General features: G+C 35.7%; 1 protein-coding gene across 1 annotated transcript in view; it reads left to right on the top strand.

Annotated features, from left to right (window-relative positions):
- Positions 1 to 17,902, top strand: part of LOC137634361 (transient receptor potential cation channel subfamily M member 4-like) — a 112,834-nt gene that overhangs the window by 59,955 nt on the left and 34,977 nt on the right. The window contains exon 22 of the mRNA XM_068366758.1: positions 13,628 to 13,876. Coding sequence (XP_068222859.1) covers positions 13,628 to 13,876 — 249 coding nt within the window. The remainder of the gene's footprint in view (positions 1 to 13,627; positions 13,877 to 17,902) is intronic.

The raw sequence follows: 17,902 nt of genomic DNA, 5'->3' as shown, positions 1-17,902 counted from the left end.
CGAAAATTAAGAGACTACCAGACTACTTAAAAGATTATTTTGTAGAATGTGGCATAAAGAGGCAAATCCTGATGAATGGGAGTTAGGAGTGTTGGTGAAAATAACAAAAAAAGAGACCTGACTGATTGCAAGAATTATAGAGGCATAATGCTTACGTCAGTTATGAAAATATTGATGAAAAGCTGAGAGGTTAACAAGCAGGATTTAGAAAAGGTAGAAGTTGCCCTGTTGTACAGCAATGGGTAGAATATAGAAATCCCCTTTTGATGGCTTCTGCATACTATGAAAAAGCCTTTGATAGGGTGCACTGGCCAATTCTGTAACACATGTTCAAGTCAGCTTGCATGAAAATTAGTGTATCTCTACTGTTAATGTCATTTTTCATCTCACTAACGTAGGTGACTAGTTCAGAGAAAGTTATTGTATATGCTTAATTTCTGTGTTACTGTGCTTTCTCTTGTTCCTGCATATTTAGATAGTCCTGATCTTGGTTATATAATGCCACCAAGCAGGCAGGGTGATATTTCAGTTCGTGTGCTATGGCATCTGCATTTAGCTTGTAAGGAGTTTCTTATCACTGAGTAACTCTGCATATTTAGTTATTCTTTTATTCACTTGCATTGTCATTGTTTCGTTAGTCTCCCTAAAGAAACATTCTTGTGTTTTAGCTTTTTTAACTTAATTGTGGGATATTACTTCTACCACCCTCATCACTGTTACCTGCAGATGTTGATTCTTTTTCAGTTCTGCTTAACTTTGTATTGTTAAATAGAAGCCTGCAACTCTCGTGATATAGTGTCTTTTTTTATCTCAAGGTTTCTTCTATTCCGGCACCTATGGAAAGTGTTACAGGGTCTAACTTGATTGGCAGTGCATTGAATGAGGGAAACACTGGAATATTCTTTACCCAGTTCATATTTTCATCAACCCCACTTCTGGAAGGATTGGCCTTGGGGGGGGACATGAGATCTTCTTTCTTAACCTCCTGACATAGACAACGCTTGGTCCAATCAGTGTTCCATGATTTTCCAGTAAGATTAGTCTCCACTGTCAGTATGGCATTCAGGGCCTAAGGTTTATCCTTTTACCACCCAGTTGATGTATAATAGACACTTTTTTGTATGGGATGCATCTAGGTTTTTGCACGATACCCTACACCTACTCGGATCATTCATCCCATGTCATAAACCCTGTGTGATCTGTAAACCATCCAGATAACTAAAACCCCAGTATTCTTGAGTCAGTTCTCCCTCATTGGCACGTACTATCCACTCAGGTATGGCTGCCTAACTGATTTGGTGTTACGCAGGCAGCTTTAGTATCTTAATCGGTAGATGCAGCAATGTGACCAATGTGCCTTGCAACTGCCCGACAATCACTCCTTCACGAATTTCATTCACTTGAAAGTTTTGGAGCTAGACATACTCCGTCAAACGCAGAAACCCTCTATGTCCTACCCTCATCTAGTTTGGACAGCAACCCAATATAGTTTACCATGGATCTCCAATAAAATTTTAGTGAGAAAATATGTCAGTGTACTTTACAAACACTAAAACCTTGAAAGATATGTTTTAGTTTACTATATAAACAGTAAATTATTGAAGTAAATGTGTCAGTGTGCTTTATAAACATTAAAATCTACGTCAGTGGCCTTAAAAACATAGTAATCCATATCTAGATCATGCAACTCTGACAACTACAAATACTTCAAAAGAAAAGGTCAACTTTGGGCTGCTATTTTGACGGCCATCTTGGATTTTCAATTGACCAATCGACCAGATTTGATTAATATAACTTCGAGAATATGTGTGCTAAAATTTGAATGATTTTTCTGTTATCTCCTGCATTAACGAAGTTCTTAAAAAATATGATAGTTTATATCACTGTAATTAAATATCTTTTAGTGTTATATACCTTTCCTAGCTTTCATGAATTCTATTTTCTAATTTCATGTTATGGCTTGTAATAGGGGTGTTTTTATGAGTATACATTAAGATTTAATGAGTAGGAAAGAGTTAAAAAACCTTCATACAATTCATTTACTTTATATCGTGCGCCAGTCCCTCGCTTTTTTAGACCAAGACGGTCTAAATCAATCAGTCAATCAATATATACTCGTCAGGGTTCAATAAGGGGAAGAGTGTTCTGTGCTCTTGTTTATGTGAGAAAATGCTAGCAACAACCCCAAACCCGCTCCCCTTCTTTGACGTTTTTGAATCTCAGTGGCCGCATAGTCACAGCATTACTGTATATATCAAGACTACTAACACAAACTTTTCCTTAACATTCAAACCAAATATCCCATTTGATACAAAAAGTGCATCACCAGTATCTTAATGAAGATGGGCCTCTAACACTACTCTGTGTGGCTTTTAATTAATATGGAACTTGATCAAGTATCTTAAGCCTTGATAACAATGTGTACTTCTACAGGGGTATTAGCAGGATAATTAGGATCAAAAGGAACTATTGTCATGATGAAAAGACTACCCCTCAGATTCTTGACAGAGATTTTGTTTATCACAGTATTATGCATCAGAATTGCCGCCATGGCAATTAGATACATAAACATAGAAAGTTTGTCTCAAACAATCCTGACTATAATCTGAAACTTATAATCTATTCCAACAACCAGAGGACTGCTAACATCCTCCCATGTAGACAACAAAGAGGAGAGAACATTAATTTATAAGTTCCAGTGGTCTGAAGTAGGATGCCTTTCTTTTTACATCAGATTGATATGCATGGCTATTTCTATAGACCTTTCCTATCATTTACCGGAGGGAACTATCCATAAACATTAACAACTGAACCCTACAGTAGCATGCTCATCAGACAGAAACTAATCAATGCTTTGTAATAATTGACAGCACATGAACAACTTTTGATGTTATTTACAGAGATACTGTACATCTGAATTAGTGCATTTCTCTTAACATTGCCCTAGAGAACAGTACTTTGTCTTTCCGGTAGCTATGAAGTCGATGCCTGATACCACACCAGAAAGAGAAAAACCTCAATTATGCTCCCTTCTATAGTCCATTTCTTTTAGCGATGCATATTTGCACCGACTCGCGGCGGTGCCCTTTTAGCTCGGAAAAGTTTCCGGATCGCTGATTGGTTGGACAAGATAATTCTAACCAATCAGCGATCAGGAAACTTTTCCGAGCTAAAAGGGCACCGCCGCGAGTCGGTGCAAATATGCATCGCTAAAAGAAATGGACTATAGTAGGATAATAAGTGACTAATAATTAGATAACGAACCACTCTCCATCCTTACCTTAGGATTATATTTGAAAAGTTGTTTTTTAGCTGCTGTGGATATGAATGTTCAGCTAGTTATAAGTTAGATAGTAACCTCCTTAAAACCAATGAATGCTACACAACATACCTATATTGTCATTTCAAATATGTAAAGTTGTCTCAATGAAATGTCTAGACTCGTTTACAGTAATAAAATAAGCACTACTCTCTGGAAATGCCTTTCAGATGATTAGTTCAACCTCATTCTATCAGAAAGAAAAAGCATTATATGACATAAAATCAATGGTACTGATGCAGCAGTAATATTCAACATCTTTTAAGTAGGACTTTTAATTAGATTTTATCTTACTTTTGCACAATTTAAATCTCTATTGTCTGAGTGCTTTTATAACTTTTATTAAAATGTGAGGTCTCATTAGTACAAAATCAGTCCTCTAACCTTTAAGGGAAATTAGTGTTGAGTTTGTACTTGAATTGAGTTGATTTTTCTAAAATGTGTGGAATTTTCATAGATTTTAATTAACTTTAGCACTAACAGGTGTTTTGGTAAATATCATTGAGTATCTAAAGTACTTTAATGACAGTTCTTTTGTATTTAAATCTTCATATAATGTGACAGGCATGATTGATCTGTTTTCAGCATTTGCATACACATTAAAACACTTTTTTTGGGCTGCATTTATGAGTTTTTAAAGCAGTACTTCACTGAAAGTAATTTCTTTATTGAACGAATATCTAACTAGTAACTATGAAGACTTGCTTTACTTATTGATATATTTAAGTGTTCTTTTGAAGAAACATTGCTTCAGTATCTTTCTACAGTCCACTATACCCTTTTACCCCCAGGCTATTTGGAACTTTCCAGCCCTTAACCCACAGGGGTTATTTTTTTTCAAGCCCATTTTGCAGTATATTTTTTTTCAAATTGTTTAACAGCCTTAATTTTCATCATAGAGAGGTCAGGTTGGTCTCATTCTCTTGAAAAATGCCTGAAGTTTCTCAAAAAATTATCAAAAATATGCAAAAAAAATTGTAAATAGCATTTTTTTGCAAGGACGTACCAGTACGTCCATGGGGGTAAAGGGATGAGTTTTGTGAAACGTACCAGTACGTCCTTTGGGGGTAAAAGGGTTTAGTGTGATATTCCTGAATTATGTTTTATACAGTGAAAGGCAAAGGCATGATGATGAAAAGGACACATAAGAATGTATTTATTATCGATTCTGCGCAAAGTAATGCATGTACACAAGATGAAAAGCAGATAAAAGAAAATACTGTATGCCTGCAGAGTGGGACATTGGCTTAAGGTAAGGCTCTAGGAGACCTCAATCATCGCCACCATACACATCTATCAACCTTATCTGCTTTTTTCAAAAGTATTCAGTGAAGAAAATAGGGATCAATGATGGACTACATATAAATGGAAGAAAGGAGCACGTAGGTACATAAAAGCATTTTATCTTTTAAGATTGTATTCGTTTTTTAAAACCAAAACTGTAAGTAAGTGATAGCAGGAAAACATGCTTATCAATGCCACTTCATTTGTTAATTTGTCTAAAACGTGATAATAGTTTGACTATATGATTTTACATATACATATACATACATACATATATATATATATATATATACACACATATATATATATATATATATATATATATATATATAAATATACACATATATATATAAATATACATATATATATATATATATAATTTGTCTAAAACGTGATAATAGTTTGACTATATGATTTTACATATACATATACATACATACATATATATACACACACATATATATATATATATACATATATATATGTATATATATACATATATATATATATATATATATATATATATATATATATATATATATATATATATATTGTTACACTGTAAATTGAAATATAATAAACTATCAAACATACTAATGAAATATATTGATGCAAGCAACTATGTTACGCGTTTAGGTAATTAATGTGCCTCTCAAATAAATATCATAATATTACAGTTACAACCTATAGATATTTACGATGCTATGAGCTAGGAACAGAAGGACTATTAATTAGAATTTTTATAAGTTTGTTCTTATGAAGGCTATATTTAATTATGAAATGTGGATCTCTAGATTCAAAACGGTTTTTTCACGTTTCTTAATCAGCCACATTTTTTTTTTTCATACAACATATTAATGAGTTGGCAGTGAAATAAATTTACTTTTTATACTGTAAAAACCTTTCAAAATCGACAGCATTATTAGCTAATGACCTTAAAAGTCAAATAGAGAGGTACAGTAAAAAGCAAGGAACTCCTAATTGGCTACCTATGTGTTTTTATGAGTCATAACTACAGAAGTTTAGAGATCAATAATAAGCCCTTAATAATAATATCGAAGTATCAATATATCTTTAGTAGTAGAGTAGGGTAATGATGAAAGAGTGCAAATGGTAATACAAGTAACAGCTTTTTCGATATACGGCTATTTCCAGGATGGCTGACACTTCCAAAATGGCAGAAAATTTGCTCTATATTTCACTATTTTCCTTCCATAAGCTTATAAAAGTTGCATACTGTCTATATAATGATGGTAAATTCAGATTTTGGTATTCTTACTGTATATATCTCTTGATGGATACCAATATGTTTCGTGTTTCAATCAGTGTTACGACAAGCAGCTGCAGAAAGCTGTGCAGTTAAATCAAAACTTGTAGCACTTTAAACTACCAAGGCATTCCTTCTTACAGCCACACTCATTCAATTCCTGGCAAGATTTTGCTATTGCTGACGAGTCTATCCAATACAGAAACCATGCACCATCAATCATTTGTCATACCAAGTGTCTTGGACTGGAAAAAAATGGAGGACATATCAAAGACTGGCTCCAAATGTGCCCAGTTAGAAAGACAGCTCTCTTTAAGAGCAGCCCTTTTAATGACTATTGCAATCATAAGCTTTTTGTTTCCTTGCAAAGAGATCAAGTCTAATCTATATGAAATGTTTCTGTCTTACATTAGGACACCGGACTCTTCAATAATTTTCAGCTCTTCATTTTCTACAGCTGGTGGTGCTGAGCTTAGCTTTGTGAAGGTGGGTGTGGTACACTAAAACAGTCCATGTTTGCCATGCAGAATTCTTCACCTTTCCATGAAAGGCCGACATACACTGTGTTACACCCACTAAATAAGTGGAAAAATGGAAGAGTTGGGGCTTTTGGTTCCCTGGTTGATGCAGTATCATGGATAGGTATCCATCGCATGTCTTTTCTCCTCTTCCAAATTTAATACATAGTTAGTACATATCAATTTATCCATGCTAGATGCTGCTATAATGACAACATCAGTGTGTGAACTACATATGACTGCACTTGAGATATCTTCCTGCTTTGCAGTATATGTACCATGCAAATGGACTCAGCAGTGTCCTGTTTAGCTTAGCTACAAAGTGTAGCCTCCTCCTTAGTGATGCTAATGTATGTTGTGTCTGCCAATTATACAAATAGTCCACTTTTGTTCTGATAATTCCTGAGGAAGCTGGACCAATTGTCAGGAGTTTTTGCAGTGCTAATCACTCATCGGCAAACTCCTTTACCTCTTTTCTGTCTTATTTGTGCTTTCATACTGTCTACCCTACACACAACAAATACAATGTGAGCTTATTTGTACTTCTGTAAATGTTTCTGTACCTTAAACAGGACTTTATCTTTTGCATAAGACTCAATTGCAGACCCTTTGGTTGGTGTAAGAGCATTTACAAGAGCAGCACCATCCATTATGATAAAATCAGAGGTAGGTTCTTTATTTTAACCCTGGATAGGTACGGTCCTCGGACACCCCTTTAAGGGTATACTCGGACGCGAACGACCCCGACGCCAAAAAAAATTCTTGAAAAATCAGTTTTTGCAGTAACCTCCTTTTTTCTTTTGCCAAAAAAAACTTCAATGAATGCTTAAAACAACTGTAAAGATAAATACTACTCATCTGCAGAAAAACTATTTATTATAAATATTTTAAAAAATTAAGTAGAAAAAAAAAAAGACCTGACATAAAAATTCATAAAAAAAAAGTTTATACATATATACACAAATCCTTTTAGGAATTGATTCTTGAATGTTTAGGACACATCTTGATGTATTTTGGATGAAGTCAGACCCATGGAGGTGAAGGTCTGAAATGTGAAAAAATGGGTAACTTTTTTTGGCCAAAAAAAATTGTCCAAATTTCATGAATTTTTTTGGGTACCCAAATGAAATAGGAAGTGGCTAATTTTTTTAGGGAATAAACATATGTTATCCTAAAATAGAAATATGTAAAAAAATCTTCATTATTTTGTAAATTACATTTATATCAGGGGCCATATCTAAAGGTAATTTTTTGAGTACTTGGAAATTTCGTAGAAAAATACATATATTTAATATATAATATGATATTTATGCAGGTAAAAATATACCAAAATATCACAAATTCTATAGGGAACAAGAATATATATAGATAGGGCAGCTTACGCTTCGGATATGTCCACAAAATGGCCGCCAACCACACTGACTCAGACTCCCTAATCTGCCACTTGAAATGTAGGAAGGGTATGTCAATTTCAAGGTGTTATTTACTAATCTAATTATTATTGGATATGCATAAAAATTGTATGGTGGGTTGCTGGATAATTGTCGATTATTTTTACGACTATAAAATTAAAATTCTGACCCAAAAAATTTTTTTTGAAGGGAAATAAAATCGAAAAAAAAAAATGTAAAACAATATTTTAGCTAAAAAAATTTGATGATATTCAATCAAAAAAAAAGTAAACAAAATTTTCCGACAAATAAACATCTAGAGGAATCATTACTCTGTGATAGTTCCTTAGTACGTAGTAATTTTGAAAGAATTGGGAAAAAACGAAAAAATGGCAATCACCGGAAAATCGAACACATACCTATATATACGCCATATCTGGCTAAAAAAAAGATAGGCATGGGTAGCCAGATCATCTAGAAACACTTTCCAACACTATAAAAATATAAGTTTTGCGACACTACTTGCCAATTCCTTACGGTAACATGACTAAGCAAAAAAATGCAAAACAAATAAAAAGGGGCACTCGTGGAAAAATGGCCATTCTAATATACGGCATTTCAGAAAAAAAAATTTCAGCCACGTGCTAGGCAAACCATCAAGGCATATTTTCCGACAAATAAACATATAAATGAAATATTACTCTGTGATAGTTCCTTAGTACGTAGTAATTTTGAAAGAAATGGGAAAAAACGAAAAAATGGCAATCACAGGAAAATCGAACACATACTTATATATACGCCATATCTGGCTAAAAAAAAAATAGGCATGGGTAGCCAGATCATCTAGAAACACTTTCCAACACTATAAAAATATAAGTTTTGCGACACTACTTGCCAATTCCTTACGGTAACATGACTAAGCAAAAAAATGCAAAACAAATTAAAAGGGGCACTCGCGGAAAAATGCCCAACATTCTAATATACGGCATCTCAGATAAAAAAAAAGACATGCACGTGTTAGCCCAACCATCAAGGTACACTTTCTAACACATAAACATGAAAAAAAAATCAATAATATACGGCAATTCCTTACTACGTAGTAATTTTTACAAATATTGAAAAAAAAACAGAAATTGGCAACCGCAGTTAAATACCCAATATACCAATAACTACGTCGTATCTGACAAAAACAAAATCACGCATGGGTAGCCAGATCATCTAGACACACTTTCCAACACTAAAAAAGCAAAAGTTTTACGACACTATTTCGCAATATCTTACGGAAAAATGACTTGGCAAAAAAATTAAAAAAAATTAAAAAGGGACACTCGCGGTAAAATGCCCGACATTCTAATATACGACATCTCAGATAAAAAAAAAGACATGCACGTGTTAGCCCAACCATCAAGGCACACTTTCTAACACATAAACATGAAAAAAAAAATGAATAATATACGGCAATTCCTTACTACGTAGTAATTTTTACAAATATTGAAAAAAAACAGAAATTGGTAACCGCAGTTAAATACCCAATATACCAATAACTACGTCGTATCTGACCAAAACAAAGTCATGCATGGGTAGCCAGATCATCTAGACACACTTTCCAACACTAAACAAGCAAAAGTTTTACGACACTATTTGGCAATATCTTACGGAAAAATGACTTGGCAAAAAAATGAAAATAAATTAAAAAGGGGCACTCGCGGTAAAATGGTCCTCGTGGTGATGAACGACATTTTAACTAAAAAAAAAAACATGCACATGGTAGCCAAACAATCCACCAAGACTTTCCACAACTGATAACCTATACAAGTTGCACCATTCTACGACAATTTCATAATACGTAATAACTTTGATAATTATGCAAACTACCTCAGAAGGGTAAACTCGGACGCGAACGACCCCGACGCGTCTCAGAAATCGGGGAAGGAGTACAGCTACAGCAATGCACATCTGGACACTACTAGAGCGTGTAGGGGAGACACCTCCTGCAGGTCGATCACCCACAAATTCAGTCACAGGGGTGAGTCACGTGAGAAAAACCTGTTTTTTTTTGACGCTCGGGGTCGCAAACGACCCACCGTACCTATCCAGGGTTAAATGGATAATGTATGATGTTATAGGTGAGGCATCAGCTGTGATTTGGTACCCTGTTGCATTTGCCAATTTTGTGCCCATACTGGTGTTAAAAGAATTCATTTAAGTCACACTGGCTGTTCTAGCACGATATAGAGTCACTAGAATAGATTACAGTCTTACTTTATGGTTTCAGTGACTATTTGCCCTTGGATTCTGTAGCAGACATCTTGTAACTAAATAATAAAATTTTGTTCTTGTGTGCTGGCTCGTGGAATTTCATGGGTTTGTGTCTGGCCAAAGCTCTTCATGGACCTCACAGATTCAATAACTTTGTTATCCATAATTTCATGACTATCTAGCACAATCAGATCCAACAAATCTTACTCAAAAAGGTTACCCATTACTTTGATTACTTTTAATGGATTCTCAATCATTTCAAGAAACTTTTTCTGCATAGTTTAAGTTTCATCTTGATGCTTACCCTCAGATTTTGGAACATCATTCTTTCTAGCCATGCAGCTTACTTCAAGACCAGCCACTGTCCAACTGCTGAGAGTATCTTCATCTTCAAACAGGCCAATGGCTCCTCCCCTCTATCTCCTTCCATATAAGCATTATTGTGCTCATGTGCTTTGTCTATATCGTTTGAGGAAAAAGAGCGAGTGGTTTTATGGACATTGAAATTTCCCTTTGAGTCCTAAATAAATATGTCATTTAGGAGAGCCGCCATATCTCTTAAATGAATTTCAAGCCATCTGACATAATATACAAGTCCAGGGCAAAAAAGAAAGGAATGAGTTCCTGCAGAACGTCTTTGTACAATTTGGAATCAGACTTCATAAATGACCTGATGAAAATGAACTCAAGAATTTCTAGCTGAAGCACAATATTTGAAAAGTAGAATTGTGCACACTAATTCTCGTTTTCTGATCAAGCTTTCGCAAATTAACCCACTTTCTTCTTCTGCCTCCTGGATATATGTCATATAGGCAGCTTTGAACAGCTAATATAAACTACAAGCTGTCACCTAGTGGGCTAGACATGTCTTCTTAACATGTGAAGCAGAGATAAACGAATCTGCTGTTCCAGGAATAGTTATTTCTGCTTCTGCAAGAGATAAACCCTGGCCTTCCAGAGATTACCCAGAATTCTGAATGCTGCCATTTCTAAACATGATAACTATAGCACCATAGTGTATGATAATCATATCACCATTGTGCAATGGCCATTTCCATTGAATTGGCTTGGCTATTGCAAATAGTGGCTGATCAATTGCTAGAACTGGGGTTTGGCCAAGATTGAGAAACTGTGGCTGCTCTTACAATATCATGGCCTGTTTAATCATCGCGGCAGAAGGAGCTGCCTATTTTAAAGAGTCAACATTGATGACAAGTTCTTTTAAAAGAGGGACTGTTGCTTCTGAGAAGCATGATGTACTGCCCTAGATACGGACATAGCATTTTCACTCCTGTCCGACAAAATGACTTTCTCAAGCCATTTATACTCAAGAGATATATGAACAAAACACAACTTGTTGGTGTCTTTCATTTCCACTGCACGAAGGGTGGCAATTCTCTAGTGTAAAGTGAGCAAGGAGTACATAAGTGTAATATTTAGGAAGAGAAGACCTTTCTTTTACTCTATTCCACTTTGGATATTTTGGACCAAGTTTCTGTTGTTACCCTTTTCATTAGCTCTCGTAATCTGACACAAAGATATGTCTGTCCCAAGGAAGGATGTTTGTGCTGATACCTTTTCTTAGTAGTGGGTCAAACTACTACTACTTCCCCATCCCTTGCTACAACTGCTTCTCATAACCATTTAGCCAATTCCAGAACCACAGCTGAGGCTGATTCCATATGAATGAAATGTATCTATTAATTGATGCTTTCTGGATTTTGCAAAAATCACAAGACTAAGGTATATTGGAAACGGAGGTTCTCTTGGAATGTTTGGTAAATGTTGATGCGGGAGTCTCTCAACAATTCGAGTGCAGAAGTTGTGCTAAAGCTAGATTACTAGATGATGTTCCATATTTAAGCTGTGATTTTATTCACCACCGTTTTGCGGCACATCCAAATTCCAACAGACTTGGTGGTACAGGTTCTCCTCTAGTAAGTGCTGTTAAGGTTCCATCCAATTCTTTCTCATGTTCAAGCATCTGTTTCCTCAATATATGTTCAAGCATCTGTTTCCTCAATATCTTGGCTGCATTGGCCACCATTAATGTATCCTTATAGTAAAATGCTTCTAATTCTAGGATAAGGGCGAGTATCTGTTTTTTTTTTTTTTTTTAAATGGGTTTGGTGCACAAAGGTAACATCAACATTTATCTGTTCCAGTCTTTGTTTGTACAAATACTAAAGTTCTGCCATGGTAAAATAGTAGCACCATATGTAGTTAACTGATTGTCTCATGTATATCTCAAGCTCAGAAAAAGTATGGTCACACGCCTCTTGTCATACAATATGGGTGAATCATATGGTCGTGGGAAACAATATTCCCAGCTCCAAGTTTGGCCAGAAGATTCTCAACTAGTAAGTTGATGGCACATTGTTATAGCTTTTTGTGTGAAAACATGTCATGGGCAAGCGTAAATATTCTATTAGTGCTAGTTTGTCACAAATAAAGCAGATTCCTCATTCTCAGTCTTAGAATCATCTGTAGCTTCTCCACCTGCCTACTAGCTATTACATGGGAAGTTTGCCGATGGGGCATCATCTTCCTTTGTCTTACACAGTGACTTCCTTTTACTTTCTAGTTTTGTGGTTTTGAATGTTTTTAACATACAAAATTCATGATATGTAGCTTTGTTATTTTCAAGTCTGCAGAATTCCATTACCTTCATCAAGCCTTTTGGAATGAAAGGATATAGGCAGTACATTTAACTTATAAAATTCAGGAATCTTTGTACCAAGGGTATCATAACCAGCACCAGATGTATCTATTAGTAATTCACGCGCGTCCTCCTAGCACAAGCAGCAAAGTTTCCAGTTAGTCGTACTATCTCCCTTCAGGAAAGATGTCGACCTTCAGGATTACGCCGTCTTTGCTTTTGTTCTTTAGGCCGTTTAAATATGCTTTGGTCACATGGAAAACTGTGAGAAAAATAAGCTGACTGAAAGATTATATTTCGTAAGTGTTAGAAGGCAGCAGTTGAGCAGGACCCCCAAAAAATCCTGGATAGATGCAGGGAAGGGGGCATGGTATAGAAAGAACCTTGATATCTAGGAAACACAATAGTACATGCAGGATTGAGGTGAATGGCACGTTATGTGTCACTTAACACATAATGAAGCGTTTGATATTCTTGAAACTTTCCTCACAGGGTGTTCATTTGTTATCTGATGGTTAAAGTAAGAATGTGACTTTAATATTTGCGATGATTTTCCTGTGGAGCCTTCCCCAGATAGAGGAAATGGGATAATGTTAAGAAAATACTGTATACATATAGAATAGTAGTATACTGTATTATGTATTGTTGATTTATATTCCTTATTCTATTTGAACAGTTTCCTTTCAGTGGTTAAGATAAATTTCCATGATAGAGTTGATTGAGTTGGAAAATGCATCTTATATCATCATTTTATGTTGTTATATACCAATGTACATGTATGTAGCTTACCAGTAAAATACAATTAATATAGATTGATTTATTTGATGAGAACCGAAAGGTGCTTTCCAGTATATATGTTTTTAGTTGACTATTAATAGTGTTCAATTAGGTTTCTAAATATCCCTATTTTAACACCCAATTTACTTTCAGATATTAACTGAACAGTCTACAACACTAGCTGGAAAAATATCTGATTGGTCAAATAGTGTTTGGAATAGATTTGACTTCCTTGCACTTACTTTGGCCATTATAGCCCTAGTGTTACGACTTTTTAGATCAACATTCAAGTGGGGAAGAATAGCCTATGCCATTAACACTACAGTCTTCTATTGCCGTCTTTTTAGAATATATCACGTCAATTACCATCTTGGTCCCAAGCTGATAATATTCAATAGAATGGTAGGTATTGGTATCTTTTGTTGGATTTTCATAAAAATTCTACTTTAGAATGTATTTATTTCATAGAGAAAATCGTTTTTGAAACTACATTTTGCTTCGTAAATACAGACCATCGCCTTTCTTTTCCTTGCTCTTTGATTGGAAGCAGAGAACCATATAAGAGCTTAGAAAATTGATATCTAAGTAATGTGATAACTGCAAGTCTCTCATGAAAATCAATTGTTCTGTGTTAACTACAGCATCATTATCATTATTGTAGCAGCTCACTCACCCGAAATATATCAGAGTATTAGTGTTGTACTTGATAATGTTGGAAATATTGAATAATTCATCTGTATAATAAAAGACATTTAGTTACATTACTGCTGCTGCTGTTAGCAAGCTTTGCAATGCTTCAACCTTGAGTGACTCGTGACTCTCAACTAGCATCATGTAAATAAACTCTTGTATAAAAAAAAATATGAAAATAACCAATGAGCATCACTTCTTAAAGACTGGATCGTACTTCAATACAAAAGTAAGAAGAATCACATCCTATCTCTGATGTAACTTTTAAAGGATACAATACTTCATAACATACGTTACTACAAATAATTAATGTTCAAACATATTCTATCAATGCAATACTGTGCAACATTACTTTCAATACATGTAGCGAGTATGGTATCACAATACAAAACACATACATATTACATAACAAATTACAATTTCACTTTTGTTTTCAGTCGTCGTCTTTTTTAACTGACTACTCATTTTTTTCTTATTCAAATGTTTGCATTCTTTTGCCAATCTCTTTTGATGATCTGTATTAACTCTAGCTTTTTATGTTTGTGCATGTTATTTTGTGGAGGATTTATTTTTTGTTTTATTTTATTTTTGTTTTTGCCAAATCCTGAGAGAGAGAGAGAGAGAGAGAGAGAGAGAGAGAGAGAGAGAGAGAGAGAGAGAGAGAGAGAGAGAGAGAGAGAGAGAGATATTGTGTTAGCGAGCGAAAGTAGTTAGGTTAACGATCGTTTGTGGTGAGAAAGACTGTTGGTTTAAATGAGATTGTTTGTTTACATTTTTTAGTTAGGTTACGACAGTGGTGAATGTTTCGGAGCGAAGGCTTTTTTTGATTGACTGCGTCCTGAGTCAGTTGTGTGAACGCTGGAATTATTATTTTTCTTTACCAGCGAGGAAGTGATTTTTGATTTTCTGAGCCGTGATTCCTCCTTATGAGAGATTGTTTTTTGAGAGTTGATTTATTGTTGCTGACCAGGCCTGTAAATAAGGATTTTGTTTGGACTGCTCTTTTGGACTACGATTGTTGATGACCTGGCCTGTACTTGATTGTGTTGGACTGCGCTTTTGGATTGCTGAACCGATGATGACCTGGCCTTTGTATTTGGATTGTTGATGATGATGATAATGATGATGATAATGAAGATGAGGATGATGACTACCACCCAATTCAGCGAGGCAGTTGTGGCAAATTTCCACACAGTTTAATCTGTTATTTAAAAAGCGGTGATTGTGGTAGTTGCCGTAAAAGACTGTCGGCTGTGTTGGTGTTCATATATATATATTTATTTTTGGTGTTGGTGTGCGGTGTAATTTAAGTTTGTTAGGTTTTTTTTTTTTGCGTTTATTTGAATGGTGTTACGTTGTTATATTTACTGTTGTTTATGATTAGTGTTAAGTATTTTGAATGTGGATGGTTTTGGTTGGATTTATTGTAGTTAGTAAGAAATATATAGTTTTAAGGTTATGTTCTGTTTTGTTTATTTCGTCCTTTTTGTCTAAGAGTCTGGTTTTAGATAACGTCAGGGGAAAGTTTGTGTTGTGGGACCATTGTCAGTAGGTGTGATTCAGGGTGTGGGGCTTGTTTTTTTTAACATCCCGCCACATTATTTTGGCGCCCGAACAGGGACTGCTGAGGCGGGATTGATAGCTGGACTCTTTGACGAAGGACTGATAGGATACGAATTTAGAATTAAGGTTGAAGAAAAATGGAAGGTAAATACAAGGCTTTGGAGGAGGAATTGCGGCTGAGTAAGGAGCGTGAGGAGAAATTGTTGGAAGAGAATAAGTGGTTAAGGTGTGAGAATGAGGAGATGCATAGGAAACTGAGGGAAATTCAGGGAACTGTAGAGAGAGTGGAAGAATGTGTTGAGATAAGGATGAAAGAGAATGAGGAACGGATGGAGAACCGATTGGAAGCTATGATGGGGCAAGTCATGGGAATGATGAAAACTTTAATGGGTGAAGGTGCAGTCGGAGGAGTGTCCTCAGCTTCGGGTATTGGGTTGATAGTGGAAGAGAAGGTTAAGGTAGGTGATAATGGGAAAGGAAGTGATAGTGATAGTAGTAATAGTGATGGTGATATTGAAGATAAGGGAATTAGGCATAGTAAGGATGAACAGAAATGTGATAGGAATCATGAGAAGAAAGGTAAAAGTGATGTGAAGAAAGAGAAGAAAAAGTATCAGGCTGATAGCAAGGACGATTGTGAATGGGTGAAAGTGGCGAGTAAGAAAAGGGCTAGGAAGAGTATGATCAAGGATAGGAGTATGACTGTGGAATTAGATTCCTTATATTCTAGCGAGGAAGTAGGAAACAAGAAGGAAGGTAACAGTGATGATAGCAGTGAGAATGAACGTGATGTGTGTAAGACTGTGTTTATGAGAGAGGTACCTCGGTGTGAAAGGTTCAATGAGCATAGCAGTAGGGATGTATATGATTTTTTCAAGGAGTATGAGAGGTATTGTCAGGATAAGTATGGTGATAGTAAAAGAGTTTGGGCTAGGGAGTTAGGAGAATATTTGACTGGGTATTTGTTGACGATGTATGGAGTGATAATGAGTGTAGGGGACGTTGATTATGAAAGTGTGAAAAAGAGAATAATTGAGCAGGTAAAACGTATGAAAGGGAGTGTTAAGTATAAGCGTAAGAATGATTTTGATGAAGCACGGATGAATGCAGGAGAAGCGATATCAATGTACGTATGTAGGTTGGAAACGTTAGCTAGGAAGAAGTATGGGGATGAAGGCATAAATGAGAATAAGGAGTTAATGAGGAAGTTTTTGGCAACAGTACCTGAGAATGTGTGTGAATTTATTAATTTGAAACGCAAAGAGAAAATGAGGTGGACGCAAGAGAGATTGACATGGGATGATATACTAGAGATAGTTGAGGATTATGAGTTAGATAGGTGCATGAAAGAAAGTAAATCTGTGAGTGTAAGAACTGGAATGGAAGAAAGTGTAATAGAATTTGGTAGTTATAAGGATGCAATTTTGAGAGGACCAATGAGGGTAGCTGATAATGTAGTAGATAGGAGTGTTAGGGCGAGTAATGTGGGAATACCTGTAAGGACAAATGAAGGATTTAGGCAGGGTAATTGGCGCAATAGGGATAGGAGTGTGAGTGCACATCGAGATATGTCAGATAGCCGTGTCCGTGATGAAAAGTGTTATAGGTGTGGGAAAGTAGGTCATAAGAAGAATGAATGTAGATGGGCTCTAGGTGCTTGTTTTGGATGTGGTGAGGTAGGGCATAGAATTAGCGAGTGCAAGAAAGAGAAAGGGATAAAATGTTATCGGTGTGGTATGACTGGGCACATAGCGAGTGGATGTCGGAGTAATCGTACAAATGTGATTTGCGGTAATTGTGGTAAGGATGGTCATTATGCTAGAATGTGCAAGTGTACTGAATGTGGTGTAGATGGGCATGTAGCTAGGGTATGTAGGAAGAAGGGAGTAAATCAGCCAGGATGTTCGGGAAACTAGAGTGTAAGAGGGTTCAGCTGGGTGAGTCCTCCTGTGTGTGTGGAAGGAATAGGATTAATGTTTGTGAGAATGGGATGAGTAATTGGTTGGAAATGAGCAAGTATGAACCTAGTATGCATGAGAAATTAGGGCTGGAAAATAAACAATTAGTGTTAGTTGAATATAGGAAAAAGAGGCGTTTGAAAGTTTTAAGTGAGGAGAAAGTGCAAGGGAAATTTATAGGTATAGGTAAGAATACGAATAAGTATGACAAGGGTGT

The sequence above is a fragment of the Palaemon carinicauda genome, chromosome 44 (genome assembly GCF_036898095.1).
Source record: "Palaemon carinicauda isolate YSFRI2023 chromosome 44, ASM3689809v2, whole genome shotgun sequence".
Classification (NCBI taxonomy): Eukaryota; Metazoa; Arthropoda; class Malacostraca; order Decapoda; family Palaemonidae; genus Palaemon; species Palaemon carinicauda.
Note: the sequence above shows the minus strand (reverse complement) of the source record. Positions and strands in the feature narration are given on the sequence as shown.